General features: G+C 43.5%; 1 protein-coding gene across 2 annotated transcripts in view; it reads right to left on the reverse strand.

Annotated features, from left to right (window-relative positions):
- Positions 1-15,072, reverse strand: part of Elovl2 (ELOVL fatty acid elongase 2) — a 39,100-nt gene extending 24,028 nt beyond the window's left edge. Inside the window, exon 1 of one of the 2 annotated variants that reach the window (XM_040755881.1) lies at positions 15,016-15,072. In XM_040755881.1, coding sequence (XP_040611815.1) covers positions 15,016-15,018 — 3 coding nt within the window. In that variant the 5' untranslated portion in view covers positions 15,019-15,072. Of the gene's footprint in view, positions 1-14,537; positions 14,929-15,015 lie in introns of those variants that run through there. The other variant, XM_040755882.1, reaches the window with a different exon arrangement.
- Positions 15,073-18,822: the final 3,750 nt, after the last annotated feature.

Genomic DNA, 18,822 nt, shown 5'->3' on the forward strand with positions numbered 1-18,822 from the left:
AAGTCAGGATGCAGAGGGCTACAACGTCTCATATATTAAATAAAATCCTACTTAGTCACATGGCTTTTCCCAGTTCCGCAGAATCTTTACATACAAATGTTTCACTATGACACTGCTGATTACTAACAAGGCAGGTAGCACCAAGGCAGGCGGTTAGGAGACCCAGGTTCTTCTCCGGACTCTGATATCAGAGTGAAAGCTGTGTGGCCTTGGACTTGAGCTATCTCACCTATGCTGCCTTCCTGTGAAAGTGGGAGTAGCTGCTGCTAGAGCATCTCTCATTGGAACAAGGATTTTTTTAAGAATTCATGGAACACTAATATACGTCACAATATCTAATCCACCTTAAAGTCATTAAAGAAAGGACACTGTGTGATGTCATCACATGTACTTCTGACAAGGCTGCTGAACTCATTCCCTGGCCTCAGGAAATGACCTCTACCTCTACCTGTCCAGAAATGGAAACTCAAATGACAGAATTACCACCAGTCTGCAGATAGTAGTCTGATTCCAAGTGAACTTTACATGTAGTATTACCATGATAGCTAAAGATTTACATCCTTGCATTCAGATTTATATTTTTATAATAAATAAAAATTGTTAATAGTGTCAGATGTGTTTTGAAATATTCATGCATTTTTAAAGTGGCCAAGTCAAACCAACTTATACATTCCCTCACCACTTTTTTTGTAGCAAAAACACCTAAAACCTTTATTTTAGGAATTTCCAAGTACATAATTATTGACTATGATGAGCATGTTATACAGCAAGCTTAAGTTTATTCCAACACTTTAAATTTCCCATCTTAGCCGGGCGTTGGTGGTGCACGCCTTTGATCCCAGCACTCGGGAAGCAGAGGCAGGCGGATCTCTGTGAGTTCGAGGCCAGCCTGGTCTACAAGAGCTAGTTCCAGGACAGCCTCCAAAGCCACAGAGAAACCCTGTCTCGAAAAACCAAAAAAAAAAACAACAACAACAACAACAACAACAATAAATTTCCCATCTTTTAACCAACAAAAAGACATCTGTCGATAACAAGTCAATATTGGGAAAGTTTTGGTATGAATACTTATGCATTTCTTAAACTTGCCTTTCAAAGAGTATATTTTTGAAATGTAACTTTAAAGATATGAAAATGTCAATTTTTATTATACTTTCTCTTTTCATACAAATCTATAATAAAGGCCTAAATTAACTGAAACATACAGTTTCATTATGACTAGAAATTGGCTAACAAAGGAGAGATTTATCAGGAATTTTGTCATTGATTTACGTTGTGTGTGTACAGGTCAGAGGACAACATGCTGGGGTCAGCTCTCTGCGTCTACCATGGGCTCCAGAGACCCTGCTCATGATGTCAGGGCTGGCAGAAAGAGCCATCTCACTGGCCGTTGAGTTGTGTTTTTAAACTCCAGATGAAGACGGAACTGCTTATTGACAACTGCAATTCACAGATGTCTAATTCAACAATCCACTGACGGCTGGAAAGAATTGCTTTCCACTGAGCGCTGACTGCAATCCCCCTAGCTCACTAGGGAAGGCCCAGCAGCACATTCCATTCTCAGTGTTTCTTGTTCACTGAGAGCTTCAGTGCTCACCTCTTCGCCTTCCTGCACGACTTGTACATCCCATTTCTTCCCTCTGGAGTCTCACAACCGGTACTTTTTTTTTGCACATGGTGGCTCTTGGGCTATTTGGAGAAGAGGCAGTTCAGTTTAGCTCCTGCCTTCACAGCCAATCAGCTCCAGAGGCTTTGCCTCCCTCCCTTCTGCCCCTCCCCATTCCACTTGTCCGTGTCTGATTCCGCTTTCCTTCCTCCAGTCCTCCACTGATGTGGAGTTCCACTGAGTGTGAGATTTCAGACACATGCCTGCCTATGTAGGAGTCTCAAGACTACCTCGTCTTCTCTAGCTGTCTTCTCAACCTGCAGGTCTCCACCCCTTGGGGTCACGTATTAGCTGCTAACAATTCACAACAGTAGCATAATTACAGTTATGAAGTAAAGGCAAAATAATGTTATGGTTAGGGTTCTTACAACGTGAGGAGCTGTATTAAAGGGTCACAGCATTAAGAAGGTTGAGAACCACTGCTCTAGGACATTCTCTTTTTCTGTTTGTTTTGTTCTTTTAAGACAGAGTCTCACTATGTAATCCAGGCTGACCACAAACTCAAGGAGATCCTCCTGCCTCCACCTCTAACTTTGGGATTTTTGACAACTGTCAACATGCCTGCCCAGCATTTTGCTCTGCATTTACTCTAGTTGTCAACAACATAAGTGAACACTCTCAGAATGAGCTAGAACTATAAACTCTTATTCTAAACACCATATTTCTATAGATAGAACCAATTCCATTTCCTGAGCCTAAAGCTCTTCCCCTAACATTCTACCTTCAAATGGACCTGATTAGATTAGGTGTGGGGCAGGGGCGAGACACACATTTTGTTCACATCCATCAAGCAAATGACGACTGTAGTATTCCTCTGTAATTCCATTGCTTCTCTTAGCAAATATTTCTTCCTTGGGGATTTGGTTCCTAGCTCTGTTATCTGGATGCAGCATTTAAACTCCACAGTAGATTAAAATACACTACTCTAGAAAAGCATATCCATATCTTCCATGGTAAGTCATGGCCTGGCTTCATTTCCCTGACCCTGCTGATTTCTAAAGAGGAATTGCTGTTGACTAGAAGCAAGCATAGATCCATCCCAGAGCAACCATCTCATCAGATGAGTGGGGCATCCCTGCAATCCACTAATGGTTGCAGGACTTCCTTTCCTTTCCACATTTTCACTGGGGAATAAAGACTAATTCTCCAATGTTAGCTACTTGCAGCTGGCATGACCCTACTCCCTATATTTAGTTCATTTTAAGAGAAGGCATTGAAAAACTCCTTATTTCAGAGTTACTGTCATTTAGGTCCTCATTTTATATAGAACACACATGACTGATAATTGTAACAGTGAATCAAAGTGGCCATGGTATGTTAACACAACGTACTGGGTGTGATAATGGCCACTAGAGCAATTAAGACCCTACTCTGTAAGACAGGCATTGTTGGTTGTTCCTCCTTGACAAGTAAGGTAAGTGAATGTAAGCAAGGAAGCTTCTGCTCCATTCACAGCAATGAGCAGCTATTGTCTGCAAGAACACCCATTGATTCTTCTTACCACCCTTCATGTGTGGGTTTGGGGGACAGTTTTGAGTTGGGTATGTGTGGTGAGATGGTCACCTGAGTTACTGAGGACACAGCCTGGCACACCATGTGTCACTGCAAGGAACGAGAATGGCTGTGGCTCTCACAAGAAGAGCAAACACTTGGGGAAGAAAGTCTGAGTGCTCTCTTCATTCTCTATGAAATGAAGATAAACATCTCACAATGGCATGGCTGGAGATTAAATAATTGCACACTCAGTGGAACTCCACATCTGTGAAGGACTGAATAATTGTGTATTTGTGAGGCCATCTGTGACAGTTCTACACACAAAGTTGATATGGAAGTGACAGACATTAAGTGTTTGGAATTTCTAAATCCCAAGGTGGGGCACATTGTCTTGGCCTTACAACTCTACTGCCACCTTAATTAGATACTAAAAGGAGTGGCATTATAGAAGAGGAATATCCTTTAATTAGCAGCCTGTCTCACAATTGATGACGTTTTGTTACTTTAATGAATAGTTTAATAATAAATTTAGTGTGCGTGTGTGTGTGTGTGTGTGTGTGTGTGTGTGTGTGTGTGATGACAGTATTGGGGCATGGGCATGCTATGGTGCTATGTGGAGGTCAGAGGACAACTTTATAAAGTCAGTTTTCTCCTCCCACTTTCCATGGGTTCTGGAGATTGGACTCGGATCACCAGGGTTGTGTGGCAAATGCTTTTACCTGTTGAGTCCACAACAGTAATGGCCTTCTTAAACAATTAAAAGAGGAAATTCAGTGATTTATCAACAAGGAGAGGCAGAAATTCCAGTTGATGTATTTTGTTGTTTTGTTTTTTGGTGCTAGCATCAAATCCGGGGCCTTGTGCCTTGTAGGTTAAGTATTCTACCACTAAGACATATTTCCAGCTCTCAAGCTTAACTGAGTGGAGAAGTTAATTGAGCACAAAAGTTCTCCTCTTCCATGATACTCCTCGCTATAGTTTCCCTGTTGGTAACCAACTCCCAGTGTGCCATCAAAGTGAATGAGTGTTGACAAGGTTGCCTCTTATTGCTGAGAAGATGGGGCTAGCTGCTGGTGTATTTGGTCATTCTCTTTCCATATAGGGGCCAACCAGCTTATTTTCTTCTCCATCATTGAGCATGTCTTCAGTTTCTAGAACTTCCCTTCAGATGTTGATTCACCCAAGAGACCAGCCTAGGGTCCAAGGAAACAAAGGGCAGGCTCTTGGCTGTGACTCACCCTTCTTGGATATACTCATATGGGGAAGACCTTGGACCTTCAACACTAACATGGATCCCAAATTTAAACTCGGCAATGTCTAAATTTTAACTTGGCAGAGGGATGTAAGTGTATTAAAATGTAGAGAATAGAGTATATCAGGTTGGGGCGATAGTTCAGTCAGTAAAGTGACCAGGAGTGGTAGGGCCCACTTGTAATCCCAGCACTAGGGAGGCGAAACAGGCAGACACCTGGAACTTGCTGGTCAGTCAGACTAGCTAGCCTACATGGTGTGTTCCAGGCCAGTGAGAGATCACACCTCAAAAACCAAGTTAAACAGCTCCTGAGGAGCAACACTTAAAGTTGATCTCTGACCTCCACACATGCATGCACATATGTGCACATGCATAATACACACACATACACAAAATATATCTCATGCATATGCTTAAATCCTGTCATATTTGTTTCAAATCTCTTATTAACTTGGCAATTGTTTGAGTCTCCCTGACAGGCTAAGCATGAAGAACATAAGGAGTGAAGCAGCTGTTCCTTTTGCTCAACTCCACAACCTGGGTGCCTGTGACAGGCCTGTGTGCTTTTGGAGGCTTTGCACACACTGGAATAGGTCACCATACTTGTTTCTGCAGCTTGTCCTGTCATTCAGTATTTGGTGGGATCTGTTCATGGAGAGCCTACAATCTAGTTCATTCATCCACAGGCTGCATTTTGCCACAGGAATCTAATAAATTACTTATTTCCTGATGGGTATTTTAGGGTTTTTTCAATTTTCCGTTATCACAAAAATGCTGCTTTATAAAAATCTCTAATACCCATAAGTAGAAGTTTCTCTGGGGAAAACCTAGTTGTGAAATTGCTAAGCTGTTTAGGAAATGCATTTTTAAATTTTTCTGTGAAAACTACCACATTGCTCTAAAACACTTACGAAACTTGCTAGTGTCAGTTTTTAATCTTTGTCAAGTTTATGGGGATGACATGGTATCAGTTTGCATGTCCACATTCTTTTAGAGTTGTGCATGTCTTTACATATTTATTAGCATACTGTGAAAGCCTCCTCTTCAGTAAGCTGTCATTTCCATGGCCATCACCCCCATGCTCCTGCGGGCTGTTTGTCCTCTTGCTTTAAAGTCATTATGTATCCTGCATGATTACAGTCATTCCTCCCAGTTATCCTCAACTTAAATAAATATGAAGCAAATAATTATAAGTATTTGTCACATAATGAATTCCAAGGAAATAGTATGAAATGGAAAATAGTATTAAAGTAGTTGAAGAAAACTCAGGATTTCTTTACAAATATGTTCAATCAAGCCCGGTGTGTGGTACACGCTTGTAATCCAAGCATTGGAAGATGCTGGCAGGAGGGTTGGGTATTCAAAGTTACCCTCTCAACTACCTAGTGAGTTTAAGACCAATGTGGACTAGTCTATCTCAAAAATAAAGCAAACAAATATGATAAATCCTCCCTTCTCTGTCTCTTTAAAAACACTACCTGTTGCTGGGCGGTGATGGCGCACGCCTTTAATTCCAGCACTCAGGAGGCAGAGGCAGGCGGATCTCTGGACCACAGCCTCGAAAACAATACAGAGAAACCCTGTCTTGTAAAAACAACAACAACAACAACAACAACAAAAAAAACACTACCTGTTTTAGGGAAAACTCAGATTGAGAACTTTTAATACAATGCTTGTCAAACAAACAAACTGAATAATTACTCCTCATCAGAGTTATGAGAAAAGCAGATATACACAGTGCCACAAACAATGGTCTGTAGAAGATGACACACACAGACATAAAGTGGGTTTGAGTCTCCAGTCCACCACTTCTAGTTACAAATTACAAAATACAGTTTTCAAGATACCCCTGCCCATAGCAAGCAGGGCTACTTTTTTTTTTTACTTTCTCTCCCCCCCCCCAAGTAGGGCTACTTTAGTGCTTCGTTTTTAAATTCTGAATTTGTAACTAGACTCTTGAGTCTTGGTATCCTCAAACATGGGAAAGCTACAAATCTATTTATCAAACATTATTCTCTGTGTGCCTCCTGTGTTCAGGCTCCACTGTGGTCTGGAGTCAGCAGTAGAGATGGCAGGGAAAATGCTCACTCATCCTTATAAACTGGGTGGTGGAGAGAGATTGTTTAAAGCAAGCATAACAAGCAAGCTGTCAACTAAACAGATGATGCCAGATGTGTTGCTGTACACTAACATACTAAACAAAGATGAGGTGTTATAATTTCACATGTTTAGGGTTGGGCTGATCACAAACAGAGAGTGTGCACATGATGTGTTCATTTGAAGAGGGGTGGATAGAGTCAAACCATGACAGACTGAGTTGCTCTATAGCGCTACGCTGGAAGGCAGTGCAGACTTTGTCCAGAGACCCAGAAACTTCAGGCTGCATGGTCCAAAGTCCCCCCAAGCCTGTCTCCCACCAGTCCCTCACAGTAGCTTCACTCCCCCAGGCTGGGTCCCCATAGTTGCAAACATTACTTCCAACAACAACACATTCTTTCATCCTCCACTTATTTTGTTCCCACTCAGATTCTTAAATGTCTTGCCAACTGTCATTCCCTCTAAACTGACAGACAAGAGAAGTACATACTCTTTCTATAACACACCCTGATCCAATTATTTGCTGTGCTTAGATTTAGTAACTGGAAGAATGGGAGTACAGTGGGAAAAGCAGAGAATGGAAGAAATATTTTCTAGTAGAATGTTTTTAGGGGTTAAGGCCTTAGGCTAAGCACCATTAAGAAGCTCAAATCAGGCAATTTGATGTGGGTGGTTAAGCAAATAGCTGTGGCTTAATCTGATTACAGGAGGCTCTCTGGATTGCCCCAAAGCTGTTACTCAAATACATGGCAGTTTTCTAGAAACAGGTACTTTGCTATGACTTGAGTGCATCTACAGGGAGAACCACTCAGTAAGAGAATGGTATTTAAAAAAAAAACCACACAGCAGCTGTGTTTCAGGTTTTCCTTTTCATCAATTACTTTAATAGAATTCTTGTAGCCTCAGGGATCTGAGGCTGAGACAATGAAACCTTCCCACATTTTCATTCTTGGGGCAGGGAGGTGGGGGAATCCTGATTGTTAAATTTAGCATCCATCTTCATAGGGATATAGGGTTTCTAAAATGTGTGCTTAGATTGATCAGGGTAGTTGAAAGCCTCTCTAGTTCCTGCATACAGGAAGGCAGCCCTGTAAGATGGATGTGCCTGAGCTTCTGAAAGCAATTGCTGTCTACCTATTGGGAAGGGCCTCACATGCACTGTCTTATCTGACCCAGTCTACACTATGTATCACATTCTAGGGGTGAGAATGCTGACTTCACACGGTGAAACAACTTGGCAGATACAGAGACCAAGGAGTTGAGCCCAAGAGTGTGTATTCGAATTGTTAAAGCTGAATCATGAAAAGAGGCAACCTGTTAGCTAAGTTCCTACATCAGCCCTATGTCCAGAAGCTTGGAGCCTGAGGTAGAGTGGTAGCCAGGTTAACCTTCCTACAGAATGCCTCCTCCTCACACAACCATCCTTCTCTACCCTTCAAAATCTTAACAGGAACACCTTACTCTCAATTTTCACACTGGTCCAAACCTGGCCTGATCCATCTCTCCCTGTCACAAAGCCCACAGTGACATTAAAACACTCACTAAGGATCCTAGCATGGATGAGGCTGGCTCTGTGAAGACACAGCCTTGACCAGAAAGGACTCCCAGGAAGAGGTTTCTCAAATCCTTTACTTTCTGTGGCCTTACTCGTTAGTTCCTCTACCTGTGAGCTTCTAGTTGGTTCTACATCACTGTCTTCACACACACCAAAACCAAGCCAGTCACAATCCAGGATGGATCCCAATTTCTTGAAGCACACATTGAACAGTTTTACACCTAATGCCCCTCTTTTGAGCTCTAGAGCACTAGATTGCAAAGTTGTGTGCACTGAATCCCTGGCCTGCAGACCCCAGGATCTTCCCTCAGGAGACAAGGTATTTGTATATTTCTTTGAACACAGTTTTAAAGAGCAAATTGCTCAATACAGAGAGTGGATTTTTTCAAAGGAAGAGCAAAAGCAAACTATTCATTCCAAAGTCTGCACTGAGGGTGGTCACAAAGGCTTGTTCTGCCTATAGGAGGCAAGAGCTGATAAGATTATCATTCTCTGCAGAAAGTCCTAACCCAGGGACGTTTCTACTTACACTTCAAACTGGAAGAGGAAAGAAACTTAGGAGCCAGTTAACCTAATTTGCAAACTGAACTTGACAACATCTAGTAGCAGTGGTAAAACTTTCCAAGTGGCTAGCGTCTGAGCATACTACTGTTTAATGAGAAATGTGGTTCACCAAAGTCACTAGTGTGGCTGTTTGTGTTTGGCATTTGAAACAGATTTCAGGTTGTGAATTGCAAAATGACTTGTGATAAATGCCATTTCTTTTTAGGAGTCAGAACACAAAAAAAAGGCCAGAAAGGGAGCTGAGTGTCTTGATGATACACAGAATAGCAACTGCTGAGCCTCTGGGGTAAGATGTGGGAGACCCCAGGAACTGTTTGGGTGGGATGCCCCAGTGCATTTCTCCAGGATCAAAAGCACCTGCGCTCTCAAGCTAAGTTCACCACTGACTTTCCAAGGGCTATGAATCTGATTTCTAAGGCAAGAAAGCTGTGGGTCTGAGTGTCTTCCCTGGGGCAGCCTAAGGAAGGCCCTAAGAACAGGAGCAGAGGGGCTCGGGCACAGGATGCTTCTTTCTCCAGACACAAAGAGGAAAGTTAGCTGGAGTGAACACTGAAAACAGCTTGCCAAGCCATGGTGTGCACTCCTGTTATCCCAGCACTCAGGAGGCTGAGATAAAGTAGCAAGTTCCAGGCCAGCCCGGCTTATAAAGTGAGACCCTGCCTCAAAACAGAACAAAGCCAACCAAACACTTTCTACAATAAAGACACATTTACCTTTAAAGGCACAAGTTCATTAAAATCTAACTCCTTAGCGTGATGGCCAATAAGTGTTCTGATCCTGCCAACTAAATAAGGGTCTCCAAGTAGTCCTAATACCTATGGAATTCAAAGATCTCGCTAATCAAGTTCTACTTAACTACACGAAAATTCAACATATTTACATCTTTAAAGCACTGCAATTAAAACAAAATGAATAAACTCTTAAAACATAACATATGCAAATCTGCAGTCGTCGTTTTTGGCAGTTTTAATACTACAGTCATTCTAATCAGACCAGTAACTATGTGATTTGGCTTGAGAACTACTCATCTACTATAGGGTGCTCCTATTACATAAGTAACCTTGTGTGTTCCAGTTCTTGAATATGTGAAATAGGCTTTAATGTTATTTATTTAATATTTAAATGAGTGTATACATACATGTTTAGGTTAGCTATCTAAAACATTTTGAGTGCTAACGTAATGCCACAGTATAATATTCCACACCTGACCTCATGCTATAGTCAAAACTAAGTACATTACAAATGTGAAAATGACCTTTAGGCTGAATATAAGATGTGTTATGAAAAATAAATGGATTCTGTGTTTAGAATTACCATGCTCAAGATATATCACTGTGTTAGGATTTGTGTTTATAAATACTTCAAAATCTTGAAAAAAATCCTAAATTCAAGCTACTTCAGTTATGAAGCGTTTCTGAGAATGGATGTTCAACCTGCACAGTCACCCATCTGTGTATCCATATCTCTCCACCCATGTAACTAGTGGGGTGGAAGCTACATGGGAAAGTTGCTTGCTTTGCAATTCTGTGTATAACAATGGGACCATAGTGAAGTTAATGATGACTTTTTATGCATGTGTAAGTGGATAAGGCACTGTGGAGTAGTGAAAAGGGTACCCTGGGATGGGAGAGTCTGGACCTCTATATATGACTCGAACAAATCATTTTTCTTCTTTGAAACTCAATTTTCTTACCTATGATGTAAGCTCAGCATTGTAGGATCTACTTTCTGAGAGAAGCTTCAAAATATTATGTATAAAAATGCACTGAAAACACCTTATGTTTTAGCTACATTATAACCTAATTATAAATATAAAATATTCACTAATACAAAAAAGTATTGCTATACTTGCAGATGGGCCAGGGGCTCAAGTCACCCTAGGGATGCATGCCCCCCCCACAGGCACATTTGGAGACGGGGTCTCTCACTGAATCTGGAACTTTCCAGGGCTGCTAGGCAGGCTGGCCAGCAAGCCAGGATCTTCTTGTCTCTGTACCCTCAGTATTGGGTTACAGTGCTCAAAACACCATGCCTAGCTTTTGGGTTGTTCATTTTTATGTGACGCCAGGAATCTGATTCAGGTCCTCATGCTGACACAGCATCTCTTTACTGACCGACATCTCCCCAGCCTACAGTGTATTTAAGTTATAATCAAATGGCCAACTACCACAAATACTGTCTAATGCCTATGATACGCTAGCATCATTCCTAATATTGAGATTCATCACTGAACACAGACAAGGCCTGTCCTCAGGAGGTTAGAATTCAGTAAAAGACATGAAGCCATTAGTAACAGATTAGAAGGGGCCAAGAGTACTTGAGCAGGCTGTTAGGAAGTCTGCTGAGGAGGGAGAGAATCTGGTGTGTATAGTTAAGATAGGTAGGCTCTAGCTTTCAATGGTGTGGTTAGAGGAGGTCTAGTCATAGTGGACATAGAAGACAGACACATGACTGTGCAGGAGGAGCCCAGACTGAGTCCCATCCCGATGCTGGTAATCGTATGTAAAAGATTAGCCCCACTTAGTAAGTGGTAAACAGTGTGTCAGAGTGACCTGCCTGGGGGACAGAACTGGTGGTAATCCAGTCAGCACTGAGAGCTGCCTCTTCTGACCAACTGCCCAGTGTCTTCCTTCTGTGCTGTGTCCTTGTTCCGGGGACAGAGGCGAGCACACTCTGCTTCTCACAAAGCGTTACTGTCACGGTCACTGCTATTATTATTAATCAGAGTCACTGATGCGTCTTGAAAGATTAAAATGAAGCTAATGTTCAAAAAAGTTATAAACATGTTTCTATGGTACTAAGATCAGCCCACCGCCCACTGTGGCTTATTTTCCTTTTCTTTTTTTGGATGGATCATTTTAATACCAGGCTGTCACTTACAGTAGTTATTACTCTTTGGATATTAGAGATGAACTGTAAAATAGAAACCATTATGATTTAACATGAGAAAGGACTCAAGGGAAGGATAAGGAGATGTGGAGCCCAGTGATTCAGAGAATATCATTAAAAAAAAATCAATAAACCAAAAAGGTAGAAACCTTGCAGAAGGGCAAACATGGCAGAAAGAAAGCTGGGGTAGAGGTGAGAAAATGTTAAAAAAAAAAACAAACAAAACAAAACATTTAAAACAAAAATCTGAGGATGTTGGACAAAAAAAAAAAAAAAGCATGAAAGAAAAAAATGGACCAGGAATCGGATTTCTGTCACGGTAACCTAGAAGGCCGGTGGAGGAGGCCTGAAAGGTGAGCAGCCTCCTTTTCCTAGTGCTGGGTCTAAGGTGTCAACGAGGTTCTCGTGAGTGGAAAGGGATCAGAGATAAGAGGTAAATTTGGGCGTGCGTGCTTCTGATAGCTATTTGTCCAATATGACGACCTCCAAAGCAGGAGCAACTAAAATACAGTCACCCTGAACTGGCATATGCTGTGCTATAAGTATGAACACATTAGAATTTAGAAAAAATTGGATATTTCTTTGTTTTTGATAGAATCTCCTTTTATAGCCTAGAGAGGCCTTAAACTCACAATCCTTCTACCACACTCTCCTACGTGTTGTGGTTACAGGAATGCACCACCACGCCCATGGCATGATTTTGAAGATTTTGTGTGAAAAGGATGTGTAAAATCCCTTAACTTTTTGTATTGACTGCATGTGGATATAACACTTGCTTCGAGTGAGTTAAATGTTAAAATTGCTTCTCGGAGTCTCTCCTTTTGCAAATGTGCCTACCAGAATTTCAAAATTACATATATACTTTACATTATATTTCTATTAGATATAGTAGACTCATAAAGTACACGATCTTATTTATTCCTCCGCCAAACCTTGTAATATTATATCTAGAGATAGTCACTATTGCTCTGGCTGGTCCTATGGCTATCCCAGGCTGGTTTCAATCTTCAGGCCCTCCTACTTCAGCTCCCCACATACTAGAATTATATATGTGTGCTCTTCAATATCCTGCCATAGTAGCATTTTTTATGGAAGAAAATCCTGAGGTCACACAGTTAAATGTGAAGCTGAGATTCAAACTCATGACTGACACCAGATCACATCAACTTCAAAACAAGTCATGTTCTCAAGTCACTAAATGGCTAGATTTTACATTCTAAAGGATGGAAGTACCAATCCATTAGAATGGTTCCTTGTCAGACTTAGTGATGGCCTAAACATATTACTCATAATTGAAAACAAAAATAGGTAAATGTGTGACTTTCTGGAGTGTGATGAGCTACTGATGATGTTCACACAGTTTTACTCTTTTGGGCTAACAAAGTCTCCACTGCAACTTCTTTCCTTGGTGAGCACCTACTCGTAGCAACTCCATGCCCACCCCAGCCCCTCCAGTTAAATGGCCCATATCTAATTGTCCAAGAGGAAAACCATGAACAGAAGGGCCCTGCTTTCTGAACACAGCTAGATACACAATACAGATACACATAACACATTTCCAGTAATCTTTCAGACCACAGCCTTTGAACCTCCCAAACTGAAATGCATTTCATTCAAAATGTTGAGCTTACCCAACTGGACAACTTAAAAACACACTGTGTCTGGTATGGTGGTGGTTCCATCATGTAATCTTAGCACTCGGGTGGTGGAGGCAGGAGGATTGAGTGCTTGAAGCTAACCTGAACTAAGAGATTCTGTCTCAAACAAAGTCCAAGAAACAAAATCCTATTTTCTTACTTTTTGCTAGAATCCTAACAGTAAAATCTCCTGCAAATACAAATTGAAATTAAAAATGAAACACCATCAATTTATGTTTAGTTCACTGGTTTTAATTTTAAAAAACAAAGCTTTAATTTCCACTATCTGGATAAGACTAGCTGAGGACTACCAGCTGTACAATCTTAACTCCATTATTTTCAAGTCTTCTCACGTAAATGCCATTGGCAGTTTGTTTGATTACAATAAACACACTTCCCTAGACCAATAACAGACCACCAGCATAAATTTACTCTGTGCAAATGGGACAAAAAGGAAACCTGAATAGTATTTTTTGCAATAAGACTAATTAGCAGAGATAACTTTGGCTTGGATGTAGAAGAGTCTATCAACTGACCCACTTACTTATGAACCCAACCCCCACCCTTTCCCCCTCTCAAAAGTGGCACTGCTTGATTTGGACACAGATTTGAAAATGCTTATTGAAAAGGAAGTCAAATGCTATTGAACAAATATTGTGAGACTTCCTTGGCAGTGACTCTTCCAAGTTAATACCCATTGACTACTTCATTGAGTTAAATATTCTTGGAAGCTTTCCTTAATTGAAATCTCCATCTACTTTGGAACAGAAGTTCAGAACAGAGGGGAGGGAGGAGGGAGGAAGAGAGGGTAAGAAGGAGAGAGGGAGAGAGTGAGAGGGACAGAGAGAGGGAGAAAGAGCACTAAAAATGCTCTGTCCACTCAGATGTCAGGAGACTTAAGTGGCAGAGAAGCATAAGGTGGCCACCAGGCATGAGGTGGCCACCAATATTCTGATCAGGGAGTCCCCCCACCACAGTGCACTTTAGATTCTCATCACCCCTGTCAAGCGGACAGTTCTTGTAGTGATCCACTTCAAGGATGCTGTTGTCTCCCTATTAGCATAGCACAAAGTACTTTGCTTTCTTTCTTTTTTTTTTTTAATGGCGAGTACCACCACGCACCGTTGACAAAGACTGTTCATCAAAACTTGCATTTTGGTGAGGGAGATATTCAATACATCATATAAAGAAGCAGATTATAGCATGCTTAATAGAAAAGACAAAATGAAGGAGGTAGGGAGAATAAGAAAGTGACTGGTGGGCTGGAATTTTAGTGCCAAGACTTCCCCATCTAATTAAGTAGAGAGGGCATGAGACGAGGGGGACAATCTAGGGCTGACTGGAGTCTGGTGAGGCAGGGAAAGGGGCAGGCGCTTCACATACTTAGCAAGCCCTCCAGCGCCGGCGAAAAGACAAAGACCAATGAAGACAAATGCGGGTTTGAAGACGAACGCAGGAGGTGCGGATTTCTTTTCTTTTCTTTAGCGGGGAGGCGGGTTGTTCTTGTTTGTTTGTTTTTGTTTTTGTTTTTGTTCTTGAGACAGTGTCTCACTGCGGCCCAGGCTGGCCTCGAACTCACGGCAATCCTCCTGCCTCAGCTCCCCTAGGGCTGGGATCGCTGCCCGCCCGGGACCGGCTCCCTCCGAGCCCAGCAGCACACAGTCTCCGCCTTTGTGCCCAGGCGCCTGGCTTCGCGGGGGACCCTCGGCGAGCGGCTCGGGGAGAGCGTTGGGCCCCGGCTGCAGCGGCGACACGCCCCCGCGCCCCGGTTACCCGCCGGCGCCCCGGCCCCGCGCTCGCACACCCCGGGCCCCAACGTCCGCCGCCCGCCCGGACGAGGCGCGCGGCCCCACTCACTCACCATGGCCGCGCGGCCGCGATGCGCTGTCCAGGGTAGCCGCCTTCCTCTGCGCCGCGCCGCGCGCCGCCCGCGCTAGTCACTCGCCCCCGCCCCCGCCTCCGCCCCCGCCCCCGCGCGCCTCCCGCCTCCCCGCCCCCTCGGGCGCGCGCCGCGCCCTGCCCGCTCCGGGCCGTTTCCTCCGCCCCGCGCCGCTCGCCCGCGGGCAGCGAGACCCGGGCCCCAGAGGCCGGCGCGCCCCCGCTCCGCGCGCGCCCCCGCCCGCGCCGACGCGGCGCCCCCTGCCGGCCGGGCGGGGATTTGCAAGCCCAGCTGGCGTCGTTTGCACGCTCCTAGGCACAGCTAGCACCAGGTGCCTGGGGAGAAGTCATCTGCAGCCCCTTGATCCTGCCAGCCCTGAGAAGAGGGAAGCGCTGGAGCGAGGCTGGGGGCGAAAGCCAGGTGATTCAAATCGGGCAAGCAGGTTTGCCCGATGAAGATGATGTAGTAGGAATAGAGACAGGATGTGCAGGGTAGGCTAGGTGATGTATGCCTGCAATACCGGCACTTGGGGAGCAGAGAGAGGAGGAATAGGAAAGCGTTCAAGGTCAGTCTTGGCTTCTTAGTGAGGTCAGCACCAACCTGACCCTACTCCAAATAAGTAAATAAAAATAAACAATAAGTTGTATTCCTCTGGTGTGCCATCGGGAGCAGATTAGTACCAATATTCAGTCTCAGCTGACTTTTTCGGAAGATCTTACTTCCGGAGTGTCGGGGGCTCAGGTGACTTATTCAATGCTTCGTTAATGGTGAGCAAACAGCTTTTGCGTGCCACATGAGTGCTTTTCATTTTGCCTTCATAATGAGTTCATATTTTGGTTCCTGTCGTAGTTAGGGTTTCTATTGCTGCGTTAAAACGACACAAACACTATCAACTTGGGGAGGACAGGGTTTTATTTCACTTACGTGTTACAGTCCATCATCGAAGGAAGTCAGGGCAGGAGCCTGGAGTCAGGAACGGAAGCAGAACCCACACAGGTGTGTTGCTCGGCCTGCTTCCTTACAGCACTTAGGACCACCAGCCCAGGAGTAGCACTACCCAAAGTGAGCTGGGTGTTCGCGCGACAACCACCAATCAAGAAAATGTCCACAGGCTTGCCGGCAGGCTAATCTGGTGGGGACATTTTTCTCAGTTGAGGTCTCTTCTTCCCAAAAGACTCGAATTTATGTCCAGCTGACATAAAACCAGCTAGCACAGAGGTAAACAAACCAAGATTCATCTTGGAGTATACAATTAACATTTTTTATTGTCCAATAAATTAGTGAAGATAGAGATGAAAAAAACCCAAAGGTGTGCTCAATGGTTTGAAGAGCCTTGTTGGCTGCCTTCTAGAACTAGACCATGAGACCCCGTTGCTGAAGACATCACACTCTTGGGTTACAAGATACACAGAAATCAAGCTGGAACTGATCTGAAATCTTCCTCTCTGCTGTCTAGCTTTCATAATGGCAGAATGTAGTGTCCAGGCTGCTGGGGGAGAACACCCCTCTGTGATCTTACCCAGAAGTGGACCTGGTTACTAACATACTGAATTTCCAGGCAAAACGTGACTGCTGGCATGACGGCTGTGAGGTAACTAACCACTTTCTGATTGGATCTGAGGCACACTCCACAGGAAGGAATTCATACCTGATATTGTATATCTTGTCAAAAAGCCCCATCTGGGGAATTCATAGGCCCTAGGGCAGAACTTGATACTATTCTTTTGTTGAACATACATGCGGTCTATCTACCTTCTAAATATTTATGTTTATTCCCATGTATCATCCTTGGTCAGTGTTTTAGCTTTTCTGTTTTTGTAGTGTAATAAAGTTTATTTGACCTACATTTCCAGGTCACTGAAGGCAGGTTTAAAGGAGTCCACAAAACCCAGATAAATGATTAACAGGTATTTATTAGGGGAGCACTCACATGATGATGGTTAAAAAAAAAGAAAAGAAAAAATGCTGCAGTCTTCCTGCTCCTAAAGATGGAGTCTCTGCCCTTCTGGATGCTCTGACTACAACCCAAGAGAGCAAGGCAGCCCCGTCCTCTTCCTTATAAGGGGTAATGTCCACACACATGAAGCCGAGTACCTAGGATGTGGCTACCGCAGCAAGTACTCTGGCGAAACAAGATGCCACTACAAGGCAGAACACAGTCCAACACTGAGGGTAGACAAGGAACTGGAGCAGGAAATATTGAAGGATGTTGCTTACCGGCTTTCTCAACCAATTTTCTTATATATCTCAGGCCCACCTACCCAGGACTGAAGCTACCCAAAGTGAGCTGCTCTCTCTAAACGTCAACCACCAATCAAGACAACCTTTCACAGATATGGCCACAGGACAAACTAATCAAAGCAGTTCTTCACCTGAAGAGACTTTAGGCTCTGTCAAGTCAATGAGACCCAACCAGTGCAATAGAGCAGCTTCTTTGGGCAGCGGCAATGGTTGATGCCAAGACACATAACTGCTCAAAATGCTGAGAATAGGTAACTGTTGAGTACTCAGCCCTGAATGTGCCGTCAGTATTGCTCTAAACCACAGCTCCACCCAAGGTCCAAGGAACACCCCACAAGAGGGGTCAGAAGAATCTAAGTGCTGGAGGATGGACAGGAGTGCCGTGAAATGGTACTTCTGGATATGCCAAGGCTGTTAAGACTCCTAAACTCCAGCAACTATAGTTATCTGTACAAGACCAGTACAGGATCACAATATTGAGCCCCTCTACACACAAGGGGAGGAGCTTCTGAGGCCCCATCCCTAGCTGTGAAGCTGTTGGTAGTTAAGAGTTACTGGAGCAAGGGAAGGCATTTATTTGCCTTCAGTGGTATACCCACAGACAAGAAGACATGTTTCAGTAAATAAACCCACACTCGTGCTCATTGAATCACTAAAACTCAGTGGGTCACTAAAACAAAGGCATGAAAGATGAAGAGACCGTGTTGGAAAGAAGTCAAGACTTAGGGTTTCTTTTACTGGGAAGAGACAGCATGACTATGGCAACTCTTAAAAAGGAAAACATTTAATTGGGGCTGGCTTACAGTTTCAGAGGTTTAGTCCATTATCATCATGGAGAGAATCCTGGAAACATGCAGGCAGACATGGTGCTGTTGAGGGAGCTGAGAGTTCTACATCTGGATCTGCAGGCAGCAGAAGGAGAGACTGGGTCCCACACTAGGTATTGTTCAAGCATATATGAGACCTCAAAGCCCACCTCCACAGTGACACACTTCCTACTCCAACAAGACCACACCTCCTAATAGTGCCACATGAGTCTGAGGACCATTCCTATTCAAACCACCACAGGGACTATGATTTTTAAAAAATCACATACATGTGTGAAACTGTTAAAACTTATTTTAAAAAAAGAGTGGGAAGGGTCTTTTTCTCAACACATAGTTCAACCACACACACTGCTATGATCTGAGAGACCTTGTCAATGTCTGGGAAACAGGGATCCTAAAGTTAATGCGAAGTCATTTTTTCAGGTCAAATATGGTATTTTCTGGTAACTATTGAGTATATAAATCTAAAGTGTGCTAAGTGATTTATAGCAGTTCAGCAACACTAGTCCAATAAGGGAACTGAGGCTTTGGAAGGTCAAATAATAGAGAGTCACAGAGGTAGAATATTGGGGAAGCCAGGATTCAACCAAAAGCATGTTGGGTCCTTCTCACAATACCATGCTGTCCTGGGCAATCTTATCTTCAAGAATCCTAGGGGCCGTCTGATTTCCAAAGTGGTGGTACAAGTTTGCATTCCCACCAGCAATGTAGGAGTGTTCCC

The sequence above is a fragment of the Mesocricetus auratus genome, unplaced genomic scaffold (genome assembly GCF_017639785.1).
Source record: "Mesocricetus auratus isolate SY011 unplaced genomic scaffold, BCM_Maur_2.0 Super-Scaffold_100013, whole genome shotgun sequence".
Classification (NCBI taxonomy): Eukaryota; Metazoa; Chordata; class Mammalia; order Rodentia; family Cricetidae; genus Mesocricetus; species Mesocricetus auratus.